The 22,970-nt window shown below is 42.6% G+C and overlaps 1 protein-coding gene across 1 annotated transcript in view; it reads left to right on the top strand.

Annotated features, from left to right (window-relative positions):
* Positions 1–314: 314 nt before the first annotated feature.
* The window catches only part of ATSAC1 (Phosphoinositide phosphatase family protein), a 309,707-nt gene continuing 287,051 nt past the window's right edge, over positions 315–22,970 (top strand). Inside the window, exons 1-2 of the mRNA XM_089411723.1 lie at positions 315–610; positions 716–920. Of these exons, the coding sequence (XP_089267849.1) occupies positions 512–610; positions 716–920 (304 nt within the window). The 5' untranslated portion in view covers positions 315–511. The remainder of the gene's footprint in view (positions 611–715; positions 921–22,970) is intronic.

Raw genomic sequence — 22,970 nt, forward strand, 5'->3', positions numbered from 1 at the left:
GAGATACACCAAACTAACATAAATTTCTAAATTTAAAATAAATGTACAACTTAAAATTTTCCCCACAAAAAATATATATATATATAAAATTAAAATAATCCAAAATTTTATATACCTATTAATAAATTTTAAATTAACGTATACTTACCATTCACATACGATTTGATTGGTTTGAATATGGGAGGCAATCCCACCACATTTTTATTAGTGAAACTTATTATTTGGATTGATTTAAATTTTAACTTAGTATTTGGATTGATTTAAAATTTATCAATTGATATATAAAACTTTCAATTAAATTAAATTATAAAAGAGATCTTTGCGCTCAAGCAATCAAATTCCCAAAACACATACTTCCGACTGTAAATTGCGACGCCCTTCAACAATCAAATTCCCAAAACACGTACTTCCGACTGTAAATTACGACGCCCTTCAACAAAGGCAACTACAATACTCGTCAGTTTTTTCTGTCAAACTGAAAATATTGAAGCTATTGAATTGAATCAGAACCATGGCATCAGCAGCTCAACAGCAAGCAGGCGGAGCCGAGGCCGAACCAGATCTAAACAATTGCTCTCTGCAGAAGTTCAAGCTCTACGAGACACGTCAGGTGTTTTTCGTCTGTTCACTTGATTTACGCTTAATTTTGTGAAGTTCGTTAGTTTCAGCATATATTGTTGAAAATTTGAACGATTACCATTTAAATCGGTTGCAGAGGTTTTATTTAATAGGGAGCGATAAGCACAAAAGGCATTTCAGAGTGCTGAAGATCGACCGGTCGGAGCCTTTGGAGCTCAACGTTAGCGAAGACCCCGTTGTTTACACGCAGCAGGAGGTCAAGAATTTGCTGCAGAGGATCAGCGAGGGCAACCGTTCCACGGGCGGACTGACCTTTGTTACCAAGGCCTTCGGCATTGCAGGTTAGTTTTTTTGTGTGTACGCTTTTCATTGATGTCTGTGGAGCTATGGAACCCAATTCTACAATTGCGCGGCACAATATCCACATTTAATTGATCTCTGGGGAGCCATGGAACCCAATTACGCATTAACACGGCACAATATCCACATATCTTGGAGAATAGAGATTTGAACCGTGCACCAACAATATGGTATTCCCATCGTCTTTATTATCTCTTATTTGACGTTTTGAAATTTCATAATAGAGCAATTGAATTTATTTTAATTATGACAAATTTGCCCCATTACCCTGAAAAAGGACAAAATATTATAATACCATGAGATACAAGCGCTCTGAATTCAGTGCATATAGTATGTTCAAACAAATCAGTTGACTGCAGATATCTTGAATAAGCCCTTGCAAAGGGGAAGTTGAAGATGTTCACGGAGAGACTGGATTTGGTGGAGAACACTGTCCTCCCTAAGAGGGAATGTTAGCTTTTTACTTTGTTTAGCTACAATAGTATTCTACACAACATGATGGTACACACACTCAGCAGAGGCAGCAGCAGTTAAGATGAAGATAGATGCTGTCCTAAACATACCTATGGTGCCTTAGACACAGGCCTAATGCGGCTGAAAAGGAGGACTGTTTTAAGGCCTAAAAAAAGGAGGACTGTTTTAAGGCCTAAAACAAGGCACCAAGCTGCTGGAAGGAGGCTGAGGGTAGGCCGAGTTGAAGAAGGGTTGTTTGGGGCATCGAAAAAGGTGGGCTGTAGGTGACAGTGTGGTAGGCCACAGTCCTAGCCACCTCAAGACAGGGACAACGTGGAGAGTTTGAGGGTTCAAACACGCCCTGAACAGCAGCGTGCTAGGGGAGGTGTCTCATGAGAGTATACCGCAATTTTCTTGAGGGCTGTTCGAGGACTGTGTGAGGAGTTTAGGGCTGCCTAGTGCCCTAACGAGATCAGTCATGAACAACAAGGTATGGCAAGGCTATTGGACAGAAGCTAGGTATGGCAAGGCAAACATGGAACAATATGGCAAGCATGGACAACATGGAAAGCATGGCAAGCATGGAGCTGCAAGGGATAGCTGCATAGTAATGGGACAGCAAAGGAATGCTAAGGCAAACATGGGACAACATGGCAAGCATGGTGCTGCAAGCACATGAGACATGCTGTATGACAACATGGTTTAGCATATCACATGGGACAACAGTGTGGCAACATGATGCAGCTATGGCACATGGGACAACTGTGGCAGCATGGTGCAACAATGGCACATGGGACAACAGTGGCAGCATCAGGTGCAGCAGTATGATGTGTGCAACATGGTCATGAGGTCCAGCTTAGTGATGATGGGTGCAACATGGTGAGGTTCAACATGATGATGAGGTGCAACACAATGATAGGTGAAGGAGTCACCTTGGAGAATTAGTTGAAGTAGCATGTCTTCAGCTGGGTTCAACTATCTCTTGTATCATCTTCGTAGAGATGATCTATGCTCTTATTCAGATAAGTCAAAGTGTTGAATTCTGTTGTAAATGTTCTCCCTCTCTCTCCCTCTGCTGAACTATTGAAGAACATATAAGAAGAATTGATCAAGGGTTTCCCCACATTGGGGTTTGTCCCTGGCTAACGCCACATCATGTGTCCTTTTGTCTTGGCTTGTCTTCTGCGATTTATGTTTATGTTCTATTTGTAGTTTATTTTAATGCTGATGTGATTGCTACTCTGGAAATTGAAATAAATTGCTCCAAGCATAGAACATACCTAAACTTAACATGGTATCAGAGCTGAGGTGAAGACAAAGCCTAAGCAAGAGTGAAAGAGCAATCACCAAAGACAGTTGGGAAAGGACAATAGGATTAGTGGATTCCTCATCCCTCTTCAAATTCACCAAGGGTGAAGTCGAAGCATAGATTATTATCAAGAAGTCCGGATCTAAGGGTGGAAGGTGAGGCATATGCCTTGTTTGTAATAAGTTCGGCCATTATGCGAAGGAGTGTCCAAATAACAGGGACACATCACTTGATGAAGATAAAAATCATTCTAGGGACATCTTCAATGATCGAAGGAATGCAGTTCATCAAGGAAATAGCCTACTCTTCAAAGAAAGCAAGGAACCCCAGGTATGAAGAATCAAGTGTTGTTTCCGATAAGATAAATGGCCGTCTCCTTCAGACTCTTTGGGAATTTGGCTTATTGATTGTAGTGCTTTAAGGCACTTCATTGGATAGAAGGGAGCTCTCTCTAATTTGGTAGAGATGGAAACAATCGTGGGATTATACTTGGAATCGATGCCACCTATTTCGGAAAGGGTATAGGGAATGTTACCCCTCAATTGGATGAGGGTAATTCGATTCATTTACAGAATCTCTTTTATGTACCTGATTGCAAGAAGAACCTGGTGTCCATGGAAGTCAAAGGTTTCAGGGTGGCATTCATCGATGGAAAGGTACATATTTGAAAATGGAATTTTCAAAGATGCTTTTGAGGTTAGGGTGTATCAAGTTGCAGGAAATCCATTGGGGACCATACCAGTTGTCACATCTCATCTATAGCATCGGAGGTCTACTTATTATGGGGCCCTACTCGATGTGAGTCAGATGGTGATAGGGATACTTGAATTCAAGAAGAGCATGAAGGTACATGTCCGATATGTATCGAAGGAAAATCTTACAAGGGGACCATTCCCCTCATGTAGCAGGTCCACAGGTTTGGAACAACTTGAGCGGTTTAAGATTCATGATCGGGAATCTCATGTATGCAGGTGGAAGAAAGCCCTCTATGGCTTGAAGCAAAACACCTCGAGCTTAGTATGAGAGGATTGATAACTGTCTGTTGAAGCTGAGATTCACTAAGAATGAAGCCGATCCAAACCATTGCTTGAAGGTTGTGGATGATAGACCTCTCACATCGACACCTTCTAAGGACGACCTCTTTCTGACAAGTGCAAACCCTATCATTTGCAAAAGTAAGAGGGAGTTGGATTCTGGATTTGGAATGGTAAACTACAAGCCCATGACTACCTCAATGGGGCTTAACTTTCAGAAGTTATGTGGTAGTGATGCTGGACCGGATTTGAGAAATTCCTCTGAGTTTCATAAACTCATTTGCATTGATGTTCTTGGTGAACTTCCGTCCAGATATATGTTTTGCAGTTAGCATGTTGGGCTCATATTTGGTTGAGCGTCACTGATTGGTGCCAAGTATCTTCTGAGATATCTTCAGGGCACAATCTCTCATGGATTGAGATACACTGTTGGAAATGTGAAGTTGCATGATTTTTCGAATGTTGATTGGGCAGGCAGTGTGGAGGATCGCAAGAAGCACTTTTGAGTGTTGGTTCTCTTTGGGTTCTGTTTCGATATCCTAGATGAGCAGGAAGCAAAAGTTGGTTGCTATAAGCATTGCTGAGACCGAATACATAGCTACGAGTATGACCTCGTGTGAAGTTGCCTGGTTGCGGAAGCTCTTCAGTGAGCTGTTTGACACATGATGGATACCACCATGATCTTTTGTGTCAACTAGAGGGGGATTTGATTATTGAGGAATCCCATATTCTATGATTGCTCTAGCATATAGACATCAGATACTACTTTATCTGGGATATGGTACATCGATGAGCAAGAAGGATCCATTGCATTGGGATTGATGTGCAAGTTGCAGACATTCTATCTAAGCCTTGAGGAAAGTTCAGATTTGTGACTTTCCGAGAACGACTTGGAATCATTGAAAGTCCCTCTTATGAGGGTCCTGCATGATGCATGCATTGAGCTCTGGGAGCTCTAGGGGGCTTCGGATACTTCTTGGAGCAACAAGCGACCATAGGGCGACTCACCCTCCCCTAATGGTGCGCTGTGTACAGGGTGAATGGTTCAACCTTCCCTTGTGATACCCCGTGGCAACTTATGGACATGACGAGTGGTTCTCCTATCGAGGCATCCTACCCATGCAGTCTGGGACTCATGGGAAGTACCTCTCATCTGGCCAATGAGTAGAGAAATGGGGTTAGGGACCATAGTAGTACTATTGATGGACGCATCGTTGTATCTACCACACTCCCTATGCTAGGATGACCTCCATTGATCTGGGATCAATGAAACTGATCTGGGATTAGTATGAGTGGTTTGAGACACTCTCTTTTGATATTGATTTGGGATCAATTGGAACTGACTTCGGGTCTGTAAGAGTGACATAACTTATTCTCTTGGAACTGATCTGAGATCAGTAAGAGTGGTATGACACACTCTCTTCATATGGAATTGACTTCGGGTCAGTAGAGAATGGTATGAGACATTCTCGATCAATTCTTCTTCATCATGGTTTAGCAGAGCAGTGCAAGGCACTGATAGCAGAGGTAGTACAGTTTGGCAGATGGATCAGCGGATGGAGTTCTCCCTAGTTGAGAGGGAGTGTTAAAATTGGCAACTAGGGACAAACTCCATGTGGGTCATCTTTTTTATGACAACTGATATTTTTCTTGGATTCCTCTCATCAAGAGGTGTAGGATTGATCTAAAGATCATCCAATTCCGATAAGTATTCATGGAGTTATGAATTTGTTTGTGTTATGGGACAATTCGTCAAGGTCGGCCAGCAACCAATTAACCCCCACATGTGCTCAACGTTTTAGTATAAAAGGAGATGACTTGAGAGTCATTTCACACACACTTCTCTCTTGATTTCTCTCCACTTGTCTTGGGTTTCAGTGTGAGAGAAATCTAGGAGGAAGTAGCCCTAAGACACAGGAGGGAAGGAGGCCTACATGCTGCCCTCTACAAGCCCTAGACGCAGTCCTAAGGAGGATGCCCTAACACTGTCTTAACCTAGAGGACACAGTGATGAAGAGATTCCCTATCCTCTACGCTGTCTCAAGGGTATCCTAGCCGCTGTTAAGACGAAGATAGATGCTGTCCTAAACATACCTATGGTGCCCTAGACGCAGGCCTAATGCGGTTGAAAAAGAGGCACTGTTTTAAGGCCTAAAACTAGGCACCAAGCTGCTGGAAGAAGGCTGAGGGTAGGCCCAGTTGAAGAAGGGTTGTTTGGGGTAGCGAAAAGGTGGGTTGTAGGTGACAGCGTGGGACTGTGGTAGGCCGCAGTCCTAACCACCTCAAGACAGGGACAACGTGAAGAGTTTGAGGGTTCAAACATGCCCTGAACAACAACGTGCTAGGGGAGGTGTCTCATGAGAGTATACCACAGTTTTCTTGAGGGCTGTTCGAGGACTCTGTGAGGAGTTTAGGGCTGCCTAGTGCCCTAACGAGATCAGTCATGAACAACAAGGTATGGCAATGCTATTGGACAACAACTAGGTATGGCAAGGCAAACATGGGACAATATGGCAAACATGGCAAGCATGGCAAGCATGGCACTGCAAGGGACAACTGCATAGTAAATGGGACAACAAAGAAATGCTAAGGTAAACATGGGACAACATGGCAAGCATGGTGCTGCAAGCACATGAGACATGTTGTATGACAACATGGTTCAACATACCACATGTGACAACAATGTGGCAACATGATGCAACTATGGCACATGTGACAACTGTGGCAGCATGGTGCAACAATGGCACATGGGACAACAGTGGCAGCATCAGGTGCAGTAGTATGATGTGTGCAGCATGGTCCTGGGGTCCAACTTAGTGATGATGGGTGCAACATGATGACGAGGTGCAACACAATGATAGGTGAAGGAGTCACCTTGGGGAATCAGTTGAAGCAACATGTCTTCAAAGTTCAGTTAAGTTCAACTATCTCATGTATCATCTTCTTAGAGATGATCTATGCTCTTATTTAAATAAGTCAAAGTGTTGAATTCTGTTGTAAATGTACTCTCTCTCTGTCTCTTTGCTGAACTATTGAAGAACATATAAGAAGAATTGATCAAGGGTTTCCCCACATTGGGGTTTGTCCCTTGCTAGCGCCACATCATGTGCCCTCTTGTCTTGGCTTGTTTTCTGCGATTTATGTTTATGTTCTATCTGTAGTTTACTTTAATGCTGATGTGGTTGTTGTTGGAGAGGTAAATCCCCTCTACGGATAGAGGCGATCCCTACTAGCCCAGCAGGGGTCTAGCAACAATCACACAATGCTGCTACGCATGTTCCTGATTACAATTAAACAAGAGGTAAAGAGCACCTACTTGGATTCCTGCGCTGTCGTTTGACGAAGGAATGTTGCCTTCGCTCCTTCGCTTCAGCTGGTCACAATCCTCCGCGATCTCCGCGAATAGATACCTGCACACGCAAAGAGGAAACAAACGCAAGCGTGAAATCTAGTAAAAGCAACCATACATCAGTCAGAAAAGACGTAATTCACATTTAACCATTGCATAGACAAATGAGAATGGAACAATAATAACAGTCATCTATTATTAATCAGAATAGAGAAGAGTACAACCAAATGTTCTGACATCGGTAACCTTCTCAGGAGGGGCCAGTCAGCATATATCTCAAGCATTCACCTTTGAGGATGATTCTCCCAAGACAAACAACTCTCTCTCTCACCCAAATAGCACAAAACAACCTTCCCTAAGCAATCAATCACTTCCACACCTAGCACACCAAACCTATAGCAGCAATCTGAGCACTACAAGCTCTGTACAATCCAAGCTATTCCAAGCTATGTCTAACTAGCTGCTCATGGTAATGGTGAGAGTTTATATAGGAGAAAGAGTCTCCTAAAAAGGTGGAAGGATGAGTTTATCTTCAAGGGAAGTTGTTGGAAAGGGTCGAACAGACATGCCATAGAAGGGAGTCGACATTCACAAAGCTAACAACCAAGCCTGGAGTGATCTGGAAGGCAGGTTGTTTGAACAAATTCGCCCAAACTGGATCAGCGCGGATTATAAGGAGACTGCCGCGCTGTCGGCGCATCTCAATAACTGGGAAAGTCATGTCAGCGCGGAAGAACACGGAAAAGGCGCGCTGTGGGCCATCGCGGAAAAGTGATGTTCTTCCGCGCTGGCAGCGCACAGCATACACTACAAGGCGCCTTTTCCATAGCATACACTACAAGGCGCCTTACACAGTGGACAAGGGTACATATAAGCTACAATTCGGTGCTATAATGGAGACCACAACTCGGTAGAAGCTACAGTACAGTGGCAATGATTTGTGCTATGCTTCAGTGCTATTATAGTTCAATATTATACAGTGAGAAAGTCTCTACACTACCATAAAGAAAGGGTCACAATCAACAAAGAGATCTTAGTGTCATGTCAGTGACAAAGTCTCGATGATGATGGTATCTCGTTGCTAAGGAGGTTGAAGAGGAAGAGAAGTCAGAACGAAGAAAAGAGAAGAAGATTGATAGTTGAGAGAACATGTGTCTTGGCTTGGAGGGGCTAATAGGTCAAGGGTCTTGGTCTTGGCATTCGTCAATTGGAATTTTTATAAGAAGAATTTGTGGGGGTTTTCCTCTCAAAGAGTGAGAGGTTTTGGCCCTTGCTTATAGCTTACATGATGTGTCTCTTGTGTATTTATGTTCATGCATTGGTTACTGTTTGATGAAGAAAGAACAGTAATAATCTAACGTGAAGAAGATACTAATCTAAAGAAGTAAAAAGCATTCACAAGCAGTCACTAATGAAAGAGAAATCCCTAATGCCAATGCCCTAGATTTTTCAACATGGTATCAGAGCTAAGGTGCTGAAGTCAAAGGAAGGGCATCTAATCAAAGAGACATTCAAGGATCAAGTTTCAAGGAAGGCATCAAAGCAAGTTGAAGGTTATCAAATCAAAAGATCAAGATCTACATTGAAGAATCAAACCCTAGATCGAAGAAGCAGTGTGCAACAACAAGAGCTTTTGTTTCTATAGTTATCATCAAAAGGCCACAAAGACCCTCATCAAGTTGTCTACAAGGCAAGATAGCTCGAAGGACTTTAAAGATGAAGATCACATCATCTTGGAGAAAGTCGAAACCCTAGAAGCATTTCTGATCTACACTACAAGAGAAGTCGAAGTATATTAAAGTGTTAAATTTAGGTATGTTCTATGCTAGAGCAATTTATTTCAATTTTCATATTTAGCTTAATATCTTTTTCTAGATTAGCAATCACATAAGCATTAAAGTAAACTGCAGATAAAACATAAATATAAATCGCAGAAGACAAGCCAAGACAAGAGGACACAAGATGTGGCGCTAGACAGGGACAAACCCCAATGTGGGGAAACCCTTTGTCAATTCTTCTTATATGATCTTCAATAGTTTAGCAGAGAAAGAGATAGTACATATACATCAAAAGTCAACATTTTGACTTATCAAAATAAGAACAGAGATCTTCTCTAAGAAGATGTCACATGAGGTAGCTAATATGAACATAAGTGAAGGTAAACTGCTTCAACAGATCCTCTAAGGTGACTCCATCACCACACATCACCTCACTGTGCTGCACCTCATCATCATGCTGCACCCGTCACTGTGCTGCACCCATTCACTGAGCTCCTCTTGTCACTGAGATGCAACCAGTCATGGTTGTACCCATCATGGTGCACTATGCTGCACCACTCACAGTTGTACCCATACATGTTGCTGTACATACTGCCTCCACTATGCTGCAATCATTACAGTTGTACCTATACATGCTGCTGTACATACTGTCATCATGTTGCTACACTAAGTGTCACCCACAACCAACCAAAACAACTTTTTTCCTTACCTTAAAACTGCCCACATCAAACTCGGCCTAGCTGTAGCATTTAACAACCCTCCATGTAGTCACTAAGAAACCCTAGCTATGATGCTATGGCCTAGCACATAGCAACTCTAAAATAAGGGCTCAACAGACTGTGGATTAGGGCACCTTAGGACAGCGTATAAGTGCCTCCTTAACAGTGAATTAGGGCCACCTTTAACTGCGGATAAAGCTCCCTCCTTGACTACGTAGAGCCTTCTCTTTTGACTGTGTGCCTTGATCTTGTATAGAACAACGGTTAGGGCATCTCCCTTTAGGTCAATGTTTAGACTTCTTCTCTCCTCCATGACAGCGTTAAGGTCTCTCTCTTAGAATGCGGATTAGGTTATGGCATATTCCCTTTCACTGTGGCCAGACTGCTGCTAGGGCATCCTCCTTACTGCGGCTAGGGCATCATAAGACTTAGGCCAGCGTATACTCTTAGGATCTCTCCTCCCACCAAAACCCAAAGACAAGTGGAGAGGAAGAGATCACAAGAAGAGTGTGTGCAAATGACTTGCAAGCCACCCCTTTTTATACTAAAACGTTGAGCACAAGTGGGGTTTATTTGGTTGTTGGCCGACCTTGACGAATTGTTGTATAACACAAATAAATTCATAACTCTATGAATACTTATCGTAATTGGATGATCTTTAGATCAATCCTACACCTCTCGATGAGAGGGATCCAAGAAAAATATCAGCTGCCATTAATAAGATGACCCACATGGAGTTTGGCCCTAGTTGCCAATTTTAACACTCTCTCTCAACTAGGGAGAACTCCATCCGTTGATCCATCTGTCCGACTGTACTATCTTTGCCATCAGTGCCCTGCACTGCTTTGCTCCACTAAACCATGAAGAAGAAGAATTGATCGAGAATGTCTCATACCATTCTTTACTGACCCGAAGGCAGTTTCATATGAGGAGTGTGTGTTATACCACTCTTACTGACCCGAAGTCAGTGTTATTGATCCCAGATCAATATCACAAGAGAGTGTCTCAAACCACTCATACTGATCCCAGATCAATGGAGGTCATCCTAGCATAGGGAGTACGGTAGATACAACGACGCATCCATCGATAGTACTACTATGGTCCCTAACCCCATTTCCCTTCTCATTGATTAGATGAGAGGTACTTCCCATGAGTCCTAGACTGCATGGGTAGGATGCCTCGACAGGAAAACTAATCATCTTGTCCACAGGAGAACGAATCATCCTATCCCACAGTCGCCATAGGAGAACTAATCATCCCGGCCCACAAGAGAACTAATCATCCTGTTCCACAGTCGCCACAGGGTGTCACAGGGAAGGCTGAGCCATTCACCTTGTACACAACGCACCACAAGGGGAGGGTGAGTCGCCCTATGGTCGCATGTTGCTCCAGTAAGTACCCCAAGCCCCCAGAGCTCTCAGAGCTCAATGCATGCAATATGCAGGACCCTTATAAGAAGGTCTCTCAATGACTCCAAGTCGTTCGTGAAAGTCACAGATTTGACCTTTCCCGGGGTTTTGACAAAATGTCTGCGACCTGTACATCAGTCTCAATGCGATGGAGCCTCCTCGCTCATCGACTTAGCATATCCCAGATAAGGTAGTATTTGATGTTTATCTGCTGGAGCAATCATCGAATACGGGATTCCTCAACAATCGAATCCTCCCTAGTTGTCACAGAGAATCATAGTGGTATTCATCATGTGTACAAACAACTCACTGAAGGGACTCCACAACTAGGCAGCTTCACACAAGATCATACTCGTAGCTATGTATTTGGTCTGGCGGTGCTTATAGCAACCGACTTCTGCTTCCTCCTCATCCATGATATCGAAGCAGAATCCAAAGTGAACTAGCACTCAGAAGTGCTCTTGCGATCTTCCACACTGCCTGCTCAGACAACATTCGAATATTCATGCAGCTTCACATTTTCGGTAGTGTATCTCAATCCATGAGAGATTGTGCCCCGAAGATATCTTAGAAGATTCTTGGCACCAATCCAATGAGGCTCAACCATATATGAGCTCATCATGCTAACTGCAAAACAAATGTTCGGACGGAAGTTCACCAAGAACATCAATGCGAATGAGTTTATGATACTCAGAGGCATTTCCCAAATCTGGTCCGGCATCATCACTATATAACTTCTGAAAGTTAAGACCCTTGGGTAGTCACGAGCTTGCAGTTTACCATTCCACATCCAGAATCCAACTCCCTCTTACTTCTACAAGTGAGAGGGTCAGCACCTATCAGAAATAGATCGTTCTTAGAAGGTGCCGATATGAGAGGTCTATCATCCACCACCTTCAAACAATGGTTTGGATTGACTTCACTCTTAGTGAATCTCAGCTTCATTTGACAACTATCAATCCTCTCATACTATGCTCGGGCTGTTTTGCTTCAAGTCACTGAGGGCTTTCTTCCACTTGTATACATGAGATTCCCGATCATGAATCTCAAACACCTCGGGTTGTTCTAAACCCGTGGACTTGCTACATGAGGGGAATGGTCCCCTTGTAGGATTTTCCTTCGGTGCATCTCAGACATGTACCTTCATGCTCTTCTTGAATTCAGGCATCCCTATCACCATTTGAATCACATCAAGTCGGGCCCCATAAGTTGACCTCAGGTGTTATAGATGAGATATGTCAATTGACATGATCCCCAATGGACCATCCTGCAACTTGATACAAATTGCCAACCCTGAACCCATGAGAAAAAGCATCTTTTGAAAATTCTATTTTCAAACATGTACCTTTCCATCAATGAATGCCACCCTAAAACCTTTGACTTCCATTGCCGAAATGCACTCCAAGTTCTTATTGTGATCAGGTACATAAAAGAGATTCTGTGAATGAATCGTGTTACCCTCATTCAATTGAGGGGTAACACCCTTTCCAGGATAGGTGGCATCGTCTCCAAGTATAATCCCACAAATGTTTCCATCTCTGCCAAATTAGAGAGAGAGCAACCTTTTATTCGATGGAGTGCCTTGAAGCACTACAATCAATAAGCCAGATTTTCAAAGAATCTGAAGGAGAGGGCCAATACAAGATAACACGTATTTATCGTATCAGAAACAACATTTGATTCTTCCTACCTGGGGTTCCTTCCTTTCTCTGAAGAGTCGGTCGTTTTCTTGATGACTTGCATTACCTGTCATTCCTCTGATAATTGAAGATATCACTCGAATGATTGTTATCATCATCAAGTGATGTGTCCCTGCCATGCGGACACTCCTTCGCATAATGGCCGAAGAAGTCATCTGTCTTTCTTTCCACCCTTAGATCTGGACTTTCCAATGAAGTGATCTTTAGGTAGGCCATCATAAGCTTCCGCTGCGCCATTCTGATAATGTTCTCTGCTTCGATTTCACCCTTGGCGAATTTGAAGAGGGATGAGGAATCCATTGATATTTTGTCCTTTCCCAACTGTCTTTGGTGATTGCTCTTTCACTCTTGCTTGGGCATTGTCTTCACCTCAGCTCCGATACCATGTTAAATTTAGGTATGTTCTATGCTAGAGCAATTTATTTCAATTTTCACAGTTAGCTTAATATCTTTTTCCAGATTAGCAATCACATGAACATTAAAGTAAACTGTAGAACATAAATATAAATCGCAGAAGACAAGCCAAGACAAGAGGACACAAGATATGGCGCTAGCCAGGGACAAACCCCAATGTGGGGAAATCCTTTGTCAATTCTTCTTATATGCTATTCAATAGTTTAGCAGAGAGAGAGACAGTACATTACTACATATACATCAGAAGTCAACATTTTAACTTATCAAAATAAGAGCAGAGATCTTCTCTAAGAAGATGTCACATGAGGTAACTGATATGAACTTAGGTGAAAGCAGACTGCTTCAACAGATCCTCCAAGGTGACTCCATCACCATATGACACCTCACTGTGCCGCACCTCATCATCATGTTGCACCTATCACTGTGCTGCACCCATTCACTGAGATGCTCTTGTCACTGAGATGCAACCAATCATGGTTGTACCCATCATGGTGCACTATGCTGCATCACTCACAGTGGCACCCATACATGTTGCTGTACATATTGCCTCCACTATGCTGCAATCATTACAGTTGTACCTATACATGCTGCTGTATATACTATCATCATGCTGCTGCACTAACTGTCACCTACAGCCAACCAAAACAGCTTTTTCCCTTACCTTAAAACTTCCCACCTCGAACTTGGCCTAGCTGTAGCATTTAACAACCCTCCACGCAATCACTAAGAAACCCTTGCTATGATGCTATGGCCTATGGCCTAGCACATGGCAACTCTGAAGTAAGGGCTCAACAGACTGCGGATTGGGGCACCTTAGGACGACGTATAAGGGCCTCTTTAACAGTGAATTAGGGCCACCCTTAATTGCGGATAGAGCTCCCTCCTTGACTGCGTAGAGCCTTCTCTTTTGACTGTGCCTTGATCTCATGTAGAACAACGGTTAGGGCATCTCCCTTTAGGTCAGCGTTTAGACTTCTTCTCTCCTCCATGACAACGTTAAGATGTCTTTCTCAAAATGCGGATTAGGGCATGGCATATTCCCTTTGACTGCGTCTAGATGTTCCTCCTTTGACTGCGGCCAAACTGTTGCTAGGGTATCCTCCTTACTGCGGCTAGGGCATCATAAGACTTAAGCCAACGTATACTTTTAACATCTCTCCTCCCACCAAAACCCAAAGACAAGTGGAGAGGAGGAGATCACAAGAAGAGTGTGTGCAAATGACTTGCAAGCCACCCCTTTTTATACTAAAACGTTGGGCACAAGTGGGGTTTATTTGGTTGCTGGCCGACCTTGACGAATTGTCTTATAACACATAAATTCATAAATGAATACTTATCGGAATCGGATGATCTTTAGATCAATCCTACACCTCTTGATGAGAGGGATCCAAGAAAAATATCAGTTGCCATTAATAAGATGACCCACATGGAGTTTGGCCCTAGTTGCCAATTTTAACATAAAGGCAAGAAGGCATTGTCACCATTTTCAAGGATATAAAGCAAGCAAGAATCCTCTCCTTGCCCTAGAAGAAGATCATCCGAGGAAGCATCAAATCAGCCTCATCAAAAGGAGCAACCTTTTCTATTGAAGAAAGGCTTTTTCATTTAGAAGAAGATCATCCAAGAGGGAGCACTAATACATCTTGTTCAACCATTATCAAAGTAATCAAGGTGAAGATTTCATCTTCACTTGTCAAGTAAATATTTTTCATTCTTTAATCAATTTTGTAAAATGACTTCATGTTTGCAAGGAGATCTATAAGTTGGATGGGTCATCAAAATTCCTTGCATGGAAAAGGAGGATAGATATAGTCCTCTAAGAAGTTGAAGTCATTGAACATATCAATGGAAAGGTCTCCTTTGAATTGATGGAAAGGGATTCTTATTAAAGGTCCCTTCATATAGCATTATTGGAGACATCAAAGAGATGTATATGATAATCGAGTAGGAATACTCTCTAAAGACGCGGTCTACACAAAATCAAAGGTATCAAAGGATGAAGGATATCTTCTTAAGATCTCATCTACGAGATCTAGCAAGAAGATAATCATCATTGATCTATAATGCACTAACTGATAATCAAGGTAACAAATATCCATGGGGATAAGAAAGTTACCTCATTCGACAACTTGTGGTTTCTATGCAAGAAGACAAGTTGAGGGCAAAAATGTTGGAGAATCAAATGAAAGAATTCAAACACTTTGTCAAAAGAAAAGAAGAACATAGCTAAGATTCATTGCTATGCACATTACAGGAAAGATTGTCCTTAGCTTAGGAAGGACAATATCAAGAAGGATAGAAAAGAAGTCCATTTCATCGAAGAAGTGGAGGAAGTTGAAAGAAGGAAGTCCAAGGAAGAGAAGCATTACAATCAAGAGCTCGTGACATCACCATAGGGAAACATGAGGGACTGTTGGAACAAAATCTATGGTAGTCAACTTTGAAAGATATAGCTCTTGGTGATCTCATTGGAAGATCAAAGGAAGAAGTCATCCAGGATAAGTCTCATCATACATCAGTTTAAAAGGGAAACATCTGTTGAATAAGGATATGCGAGATGGAATCCTCATTGAAGGATTCATCAATCTAGAAAGGAAGCAAGTGTTTCATCAGGAACTCCAACTTGTGGAGTTCATGGTATGATGACATGAAAGATAAAGCAGATCAAGGGGTTGAAGATCTTTTCAATCAAGGAAGCTGCTAAAAGAAGCCTAGATGACCTAAAGGTAAATAAGGTATGCTTGTATTTAATATTATAAATTCATGTCATATGGTTGCAGATAACAAGGATCACTACTTCTATTTTGAGAAGCATGATCAAAGGAAAGGAATCTCCTCCTATGAAAGAATGTCGGAAGGCATGAGTCGCACTGGTTGAAATCATGTAAAGTTTTGTAGATGTTCTATGCTAAGAGCAATTTCACTTTTCTCACAGCAATCATACAAGTAGATAAGCAAAATGCAGATAGAACATATAAGCAGATCTTACAGAAGACAAATCAGAAACAAGAAAAATGTATGTGTTCGTTTCGGCGGTCAACAGGATGCTTCAACCAACAAAGTCTCCTTTGGTCAGCCAGCCCAGCATGTGTCACAACAACCCTCCAACCAGTAGATGAGTCAACCCAAGTTAGTTCTACAAAGGTCAACGCTGTCTTGAAAAGTCAACGCAGGGGCAGCAAGCTAAAAGTCAACGCAGTAACAAAACGGTCAACCCTTTGACCTCGATTTTTGTGCCAGGTAGTACGGCCTTCAAAAATCGAACCTCCCACAAGTATTCAGCTTGTTTGGACCAAGCGTTGACCAAAGTCAATGCTGGTCAAACTTCTGCGAAACCCTAGCAGCAGAAAAATCCTCTTCGTCCTTCCCACGTGTGGCTGAAATTCGTCCTCCAGGTAGCTCGTACTTTTTAGGATGAGAGAGGAAGATGTGAGTTGTGTTGTGATCAAATTCTCTCCAACTTTTCCTGTATATATATCCATCAATGAGGGTGTGTGACACATCTGTTGGGCATGTGAGCCTACATTACAAAACTGGCTGACCTTGCACATATAATTTATTAAGAATAATAAATTCAAAATATAAGTTCTGCTCATCGGATTAAGACTATTTTTATATGGATTTTACACCTCTCAGAAAGAGGAATCCTACAAAAATATTAGCCTCTTAATCTGAGCATCAGAACATGGAGTTTGGACCTAGTTGTCCAAATTTAACACTCCCTCTCAACTAGGGAGAACTCCATCTATTAGTGCAATTAACATCGTGAGTCATCCCGCCGAAACTTGCTTTGCTGGCTTCTTTATTTCAGAACAGAAGTGGGTCAGTCACAAAGACATCATTCCCTGACATAATCAGTCCAGAGGTCCCAGACCTCACAAATCTTGATCCCAGATCAAGTGGTTGGACCATGCCATCCTAGATAGAGAGTACGGCAATCTCTGATGCGTCCATCAGTCTTTGCTAATAGTCTTTAGCTTTTCCACACCTCATTGGCCAAATGAGAGGTACTTCCCATGAGCCCTGAACTCAATGGGTAGGATGCATACGGGGCACAGATTAAATGAGTGGCGAACCAGCTCAATAATCACAAGGGTGGGGCAGAAGCATTATGAGTGCTTATAGCTCCGAGAAGCTATCCCCAAAGCCCCCCAGAGCTCCCAGAGCTCATCGTCCAACAGGACCCACATCATAGGGTCTTTCCACGACACCAAGACTCTCACGGAAGGTTAGGAACTTGACCTTTCCCAGGGGCTTAGTGAGAATATCCGCGACCTGCTCATCAGTTCCTATATGATTGAGCCTTACGGCGCCTCGTTGTACCGTATCCCGGTTAAAGTGGTACCTGATATCAATATGCTTGGATCGGTCGTGGAACACAGGATTCTCAGTCATACGAATCCCACTCTGATTATCACAGAGTATTACAGTGGTATCTAGCACATGTTGGAACAGCTCACTAAAGAGCTTCCTCAACCAAACTGCTTCACAACAGGCCATACTAGCAGCAATGTATTCGGCCTCCGCGGTGCTCAAAGCCACCGACTTCTGCTTCCTGCTCATCCATGAGATCGAAGCAGAACCAAGATTGAAACAGCATCCAGATGTGCTCTTACGATCCACCACACTGCCAGCCCAATCGGCATCAGTATATCCCCGGAGTATCACACTCTCGACAGTGTATCTCAGCCCATGGTTTATCGTGCCCCGAAGATATCTCAAAAGATTCTTGGCACCAACCCAGTGAAAATGATGAGGCTCAACCATCTGTTGACTCAAAGTATTCACTGCAAAACATATGTCCGGACGGGTGTTCACTAAGAACATCAAAGCTCTTATGAGTTGACGATACTCAGTAGGATTGGCCAAGATAGGCCCTGCAGCGCTGCCACTCAACTTCTTAAAGTTGAGTTCCATTGGTGTCGACACGGACTTACAGTCCACCATCCCAAATCTTTCCAGAAGCTTCACAATATACTTTCCTTGAGAAAGGAAAATCTCTCCAGGTCTCTGCCAGACCTCCAGGCCTAGGAAATAGTGCATCAGTCCTAGGTCTTTCATCTCGAACTCAGCAGCAAGCTCCCTCTTACATTGATGAATGAGAGGGTCATCACCTGTCAGGAAGAGGTCGTCCACATACAGCACTAGAATGAGAGGCTTTCCTTCCTCAACCTTAAAGTAAAGGTTTGGATCAGCATTGCTTCGAGTGAAGCCCAGCTTCATCAAGTAACTATCCATCCTCTCATACCAAGCTCTGGGTGCTTGCTTTAACCCATAGAGGGCTTTCTTCAACCTGCAGACATAAGTGTCTCGATCTTGAACTTCAAATCCCAGAGGTTGTTCTACATACACCTCTTCCTTTATTGCACCATGCAGAAAAGCGGTCTTGACATCCATCTGATGAAGACTCCATCCTTGCGTAGCAGCAAGGGCTATGATGGATCAGATGGTGGTATATCGAGCCACAGGTGCAAATATATCGTCATAGTCAATTCCTTCCTTTTGAGAGAAGCCACGGGTAACAAATCTTGCCTTAAACTTTTCAGCACTCCCATCAGATCCATGTTTAATCTTATAGAGCCATTTAGCGGTGACAACAGATTTGTCCTTCGGTCTCGGGACCACATCCCAGACATCATTCTTCATAATAGCCTCATATTCTTCATGCATAGCATCCTTCCAGACTTGATGCTTGATGGCTTCCTCAAAAGATCCAGGTTCAGATTGTATAATAGTACTCATGGCAGCTAGATACCCTTGGTATCTACACGGCTTCTTGCTTTCTCGGAATGTTCCCCTGGGGCAGCATGACCCTCAGCATCTTCGAGGGTGTCCCTGAGCCATGATGGCCTCTTTCCTAGAGAAGGGGAAGGATCAATAGGGTCCATTGGCCCTTCAACATCAGGCATAGTCTCATCCTGGGGTTCTTCCAGATTTCCAGGTCTTTCTTCATGGTTTTCTTCAGATCTAGGAAGATCTACTACTTTCTTCAGGGAAGCATCTTCGTCAAAAGTGACATCATGGCTTATCTCTACTTCCCTTTGACCAGGTACATAGACTCTATATGCCTTAGAAGTTTCACTGTAGCCCACAAACATTCCTTTCTTCCCAGTAGCATCCAGCTTACTTCTCTTTTCTTTCGGCACATGAAAATAGACAGGACATCCAAAAATTCTAAAATGTGAGACATCGAGTTTCTTACCAGAGAAAACCTCTTCGGGAGTTTTGGAGTCCAAAGCGGAATGAGGGCATCGGTTTTGAATGTACACAGCAGTATTTGCAGCTTCTCCCCACAGAAACTTTGGAAGACCCTGGTCACATAGCATGGCACGGGCAGCTTCCACAATAGTCCTATTCTTGCGTTCAGCAACACCATTCTGCTCAGGAGTATATGCAGTGGTAGTCTCCCTCTTAATGCCAGCTTCTCTGCAAAAGTCTTTGAACTCATTTGACTCATATTCAGTGCCATTGTCAGTCCTCAAAATCTTGATCTTCTTTCCGGTCATATTTTCCACCAAGGCTTTGAAGGTACGGAACCACATGAAAGCCTCATCCTTCTTCTTCAAGAAGTATATCCAGGTTTTGCGAGAGAAGTCATTAGTAAATGTCATATAGTAAGAACATCCCCCCAGGGATGTTACATGCAACATACCGGAGAGATCAGAATGGACCAGTTGCAATATCTCAGATGTCTTTGTGACACTTGAGGGGAAAGGTCCCCTTGTATGTTTTCCTTCAGCACAGCCCTTACATACACCTTTATGATTATTTCCAAAATCAGGCATCCCTGTCACCACCTTCCTTGCTTCGGGAAGAGCCTTGTAATGAAGGTGTCCAAATCTTCGGTGCCATAGTTCGGTTTGACGGATAGTATCACAAGTCATAGCTCCCAACGGACTCCCTCCAACCTGGTAGAGTGTACCAACTCTAAAACCAATTGAGATAGCTTCCTTGAAGCTCTTCTTCCACATGAGTACCTTTCCATCAGAGAAAGTTACATTGAAACCTTTGTCTTCCATGGCAGATACAGACACAAGGTTTTTCTTCAATTTGGGTACATAGAGTACATCTTGTAGATGGAGGACTTGTCCTTGAGACAAGTGGAGGGTCACAGTCCCGGTCCCTTTCACAGGATAAGTGGCATTATCCCCAAGGATAATTTCTAGATTAGTATCCCTTTCAACCATGTCAGAAATTGCTTCCTTGAATCCGGTGATGTGTCTTGAGGCACCACTATCGATTAGCCAGACATCCATAGTGTCGGGCGGAGATGCAGCTGAGAGAGCAGATATTAGAATATACTCATTTCTTTTATTAACAACATTAGACTCCTCATACCTGGTATTTCTGGTCCTTTTAGAAGGTGGATTGTTTCCTTCAAAGTGAGCCTTCCTCTTTCCTTTGGATTTGTCATTTCTTCGATTCCCATTCCTTCGGTTGTTGTTGTTGTCGTCACTATCGGGAGAATTCTTCTGGAAGGGGCATTCTCTAGCATAGTGTCCAGTCCTATGGCAGGTGAAACATTTACCCTTCTTCTTTTGAGTCTTAGTCCTTCCTTTGTCCTTGGAACCACCAAAGTTCTTCTTTCGGGAATGAGCAACATAGGCAGCATTTCTTTCATTATCAAATTCCTTCATCTTTGTTTCTTCTTGCATACATCTAGACAGAAGCTCATCAAAGTTAGGGATGGTATTATTGTTGAGAATGGTAGTTGTGAATACTTGCCATTCATATGGAAGTCCTCCAAGTGCGGTGAGAACCATCTCACGATCAGCTATTGTCTCCCCAATAGCTAGCAGATTGTTCCCGATTTCGGTCAACTTCATAAAGAAAGTTTGAATAGACTCGTCTCAGCCCTTCTTCATATTCTTCAACTTGTTCTTGAGGAATAGCACTTGGTTCACATTGTTTACTCGGAACATAAGTATCAGTTTGTCATACATCTCCTTGGATGTGCCTAGTTCAGATATGTAGGCAACCAGACTCTTATTTATGGATTCCCTGATCAGCAGCTTTGCTCTGATTTCTCCCTTCTTATACTTGTGTTTAACAGCAGCAGAGGCATTTGATGGAGGTTCTTGAATCTTCCCTGTCACATGATCTAGGAGATCATGATCTTCTAATTTGAGATCTAATAACATCTTCCAGGCATGGAAGTCATCACTTCCAGTCAACTTGTCATCTCCCTGAATTCAAGCTTAGAGGAATCCATTTCCTTCGATGATGATTGCTATAGATAGAGTTTGTCTTCACCTCAGCTCTGATACCATGTAAAGTTTTGTAGATGTTCTATGCTAAGAGCAATTTCACTTTTCTCACAGCAATCATACAAGTAGATAAGCAAAATGCAGATAGAACATATAAGCAGATCTTACAGAAGACAAATCAGAAACAAGAAAAATGTATGTGTTCGTTTCGGCGGTCAACAGGATGCTTCAACCAGCAAAGTCTCCTTTGGTCAGCCAGCCCAGCATGTGTCACAACAACCCTCCAACCAGTAGATGAGTCAACCCAAGTCAGTTCTACAAAAGTCAACGTTGTCCTGAAAAGTCAACGCAGGGGCAGCAAGCTAAAAGTCAACGCAGTAACAAAACGGTCAACCCTTTGACCTCGATTTTTGTGCCAGGTAGTACGGCCTTCAAAAATCGAACCTCCCACAAGTATTCAACTTGTTTGGACCAAGTGTTGACCAAAGTCAATGCTGGTCAAACTTCTGCGAATCCCTAGCAGTAGAAACCCTAGCAGCAGAAAAATCCTCTTCATCCTTCCCACGTGTGGCTGAAATTCGTCCTCCAGGTAGCTCGTACTTTTTAGGATGAGAGAGGAAGATGTGAGTTGTGTTGTGATCAAATTCTCTCCAACTTTTCTTGTATATATATCCATCAATGAGGGTGTGTGACACATCTGTTGGGCATGTGAGCCTACATTACAAAACTAGCTGACCTTGCACATATAATTTATTAAGAATAATAAATTCAAAATATAAGTTCTGCTCATCGGATTAAGACTATTTTTATATGGATTTTACACCTTTCAGAAAGAGGAATCCAACAAAAATATTAGCCTCTTAATCTGAGCATCAGAACATGGAGTTTGGACCTAGTTGTCCAAATTTAACAAATCAACATAATATGTCCTCATATGAAGTATAGGTGGTTGACTACTATTGAAGATCTCTGATTAGAAGCCCCTGAGAATGAACTGTTGGAGTGCCCTTTAGGTTGGAGCTTGTAAATCAGGGAGTTGGAGCCTCCTTCAGTTGGAGTTGAAAATCTTGGAAGTTGGAGCTTCCTATTGATGTAAATTTTTGAAGACAAATATTAAGAAGTGCTCGGTGGTTTTTCTCTTGGAGGAGTTTCCACCAAAAAAGATTTGGTGTATTTCTTTGATGTCATGCATTGTTGAGTGGTGTTGTTTACATCAGTTTAAAAGGGAAACATCTGTTGAATAAGGATATGCGAGATGGAATCCTCATTGAAGGATTCATCAATCTAGAAAGGAAGCAAGTGTTTCATCAGGAACTCCAACTTGTGGAGTTCATGGTATGATGACATGAAAGATAAAGCAGATCAAGGGGTTGAAGATCTTTTCAATCAAGGAAGCTGCTAAAAGAAGCCTAGATGACCTAAAGGTAAATAAGGTATGCTTGTATTTAATATTATAAAGTCATGTCATATGGTTGTGGATAACAAGGATCACTACTTCTATTTTGAGAAGCATGATCAAAGGAAAGGAATCTCCTCCTATGAAAGAATGTCGGAAGGCATGAGTCGCACTGGATGAAATCAACATAATATGTCCTCATATGAAGTATAGGTGGTTGACTACTATTGAAGATCTCTGATTAGAAGCCCCTGAGAATGAAC

The sequence above is a fragment of the Pinus tabuliformis genome, chromosome 3_1, assembly GCF_031772625.1.
Source record: "Pinus tabuliformis cultivar Carrire ecotype Pingquan chromosome 3_1, CPIR1, whole genome shotgun sequence".
In the NCBI taxonomy this organism is placed as follows: domain Eukaryota; kingdom Viridiplantae; phylum Streptophyta; class Pinopsida; order Pinales; family Pinaceae; genus Pinus; species Pinus tabuliformis.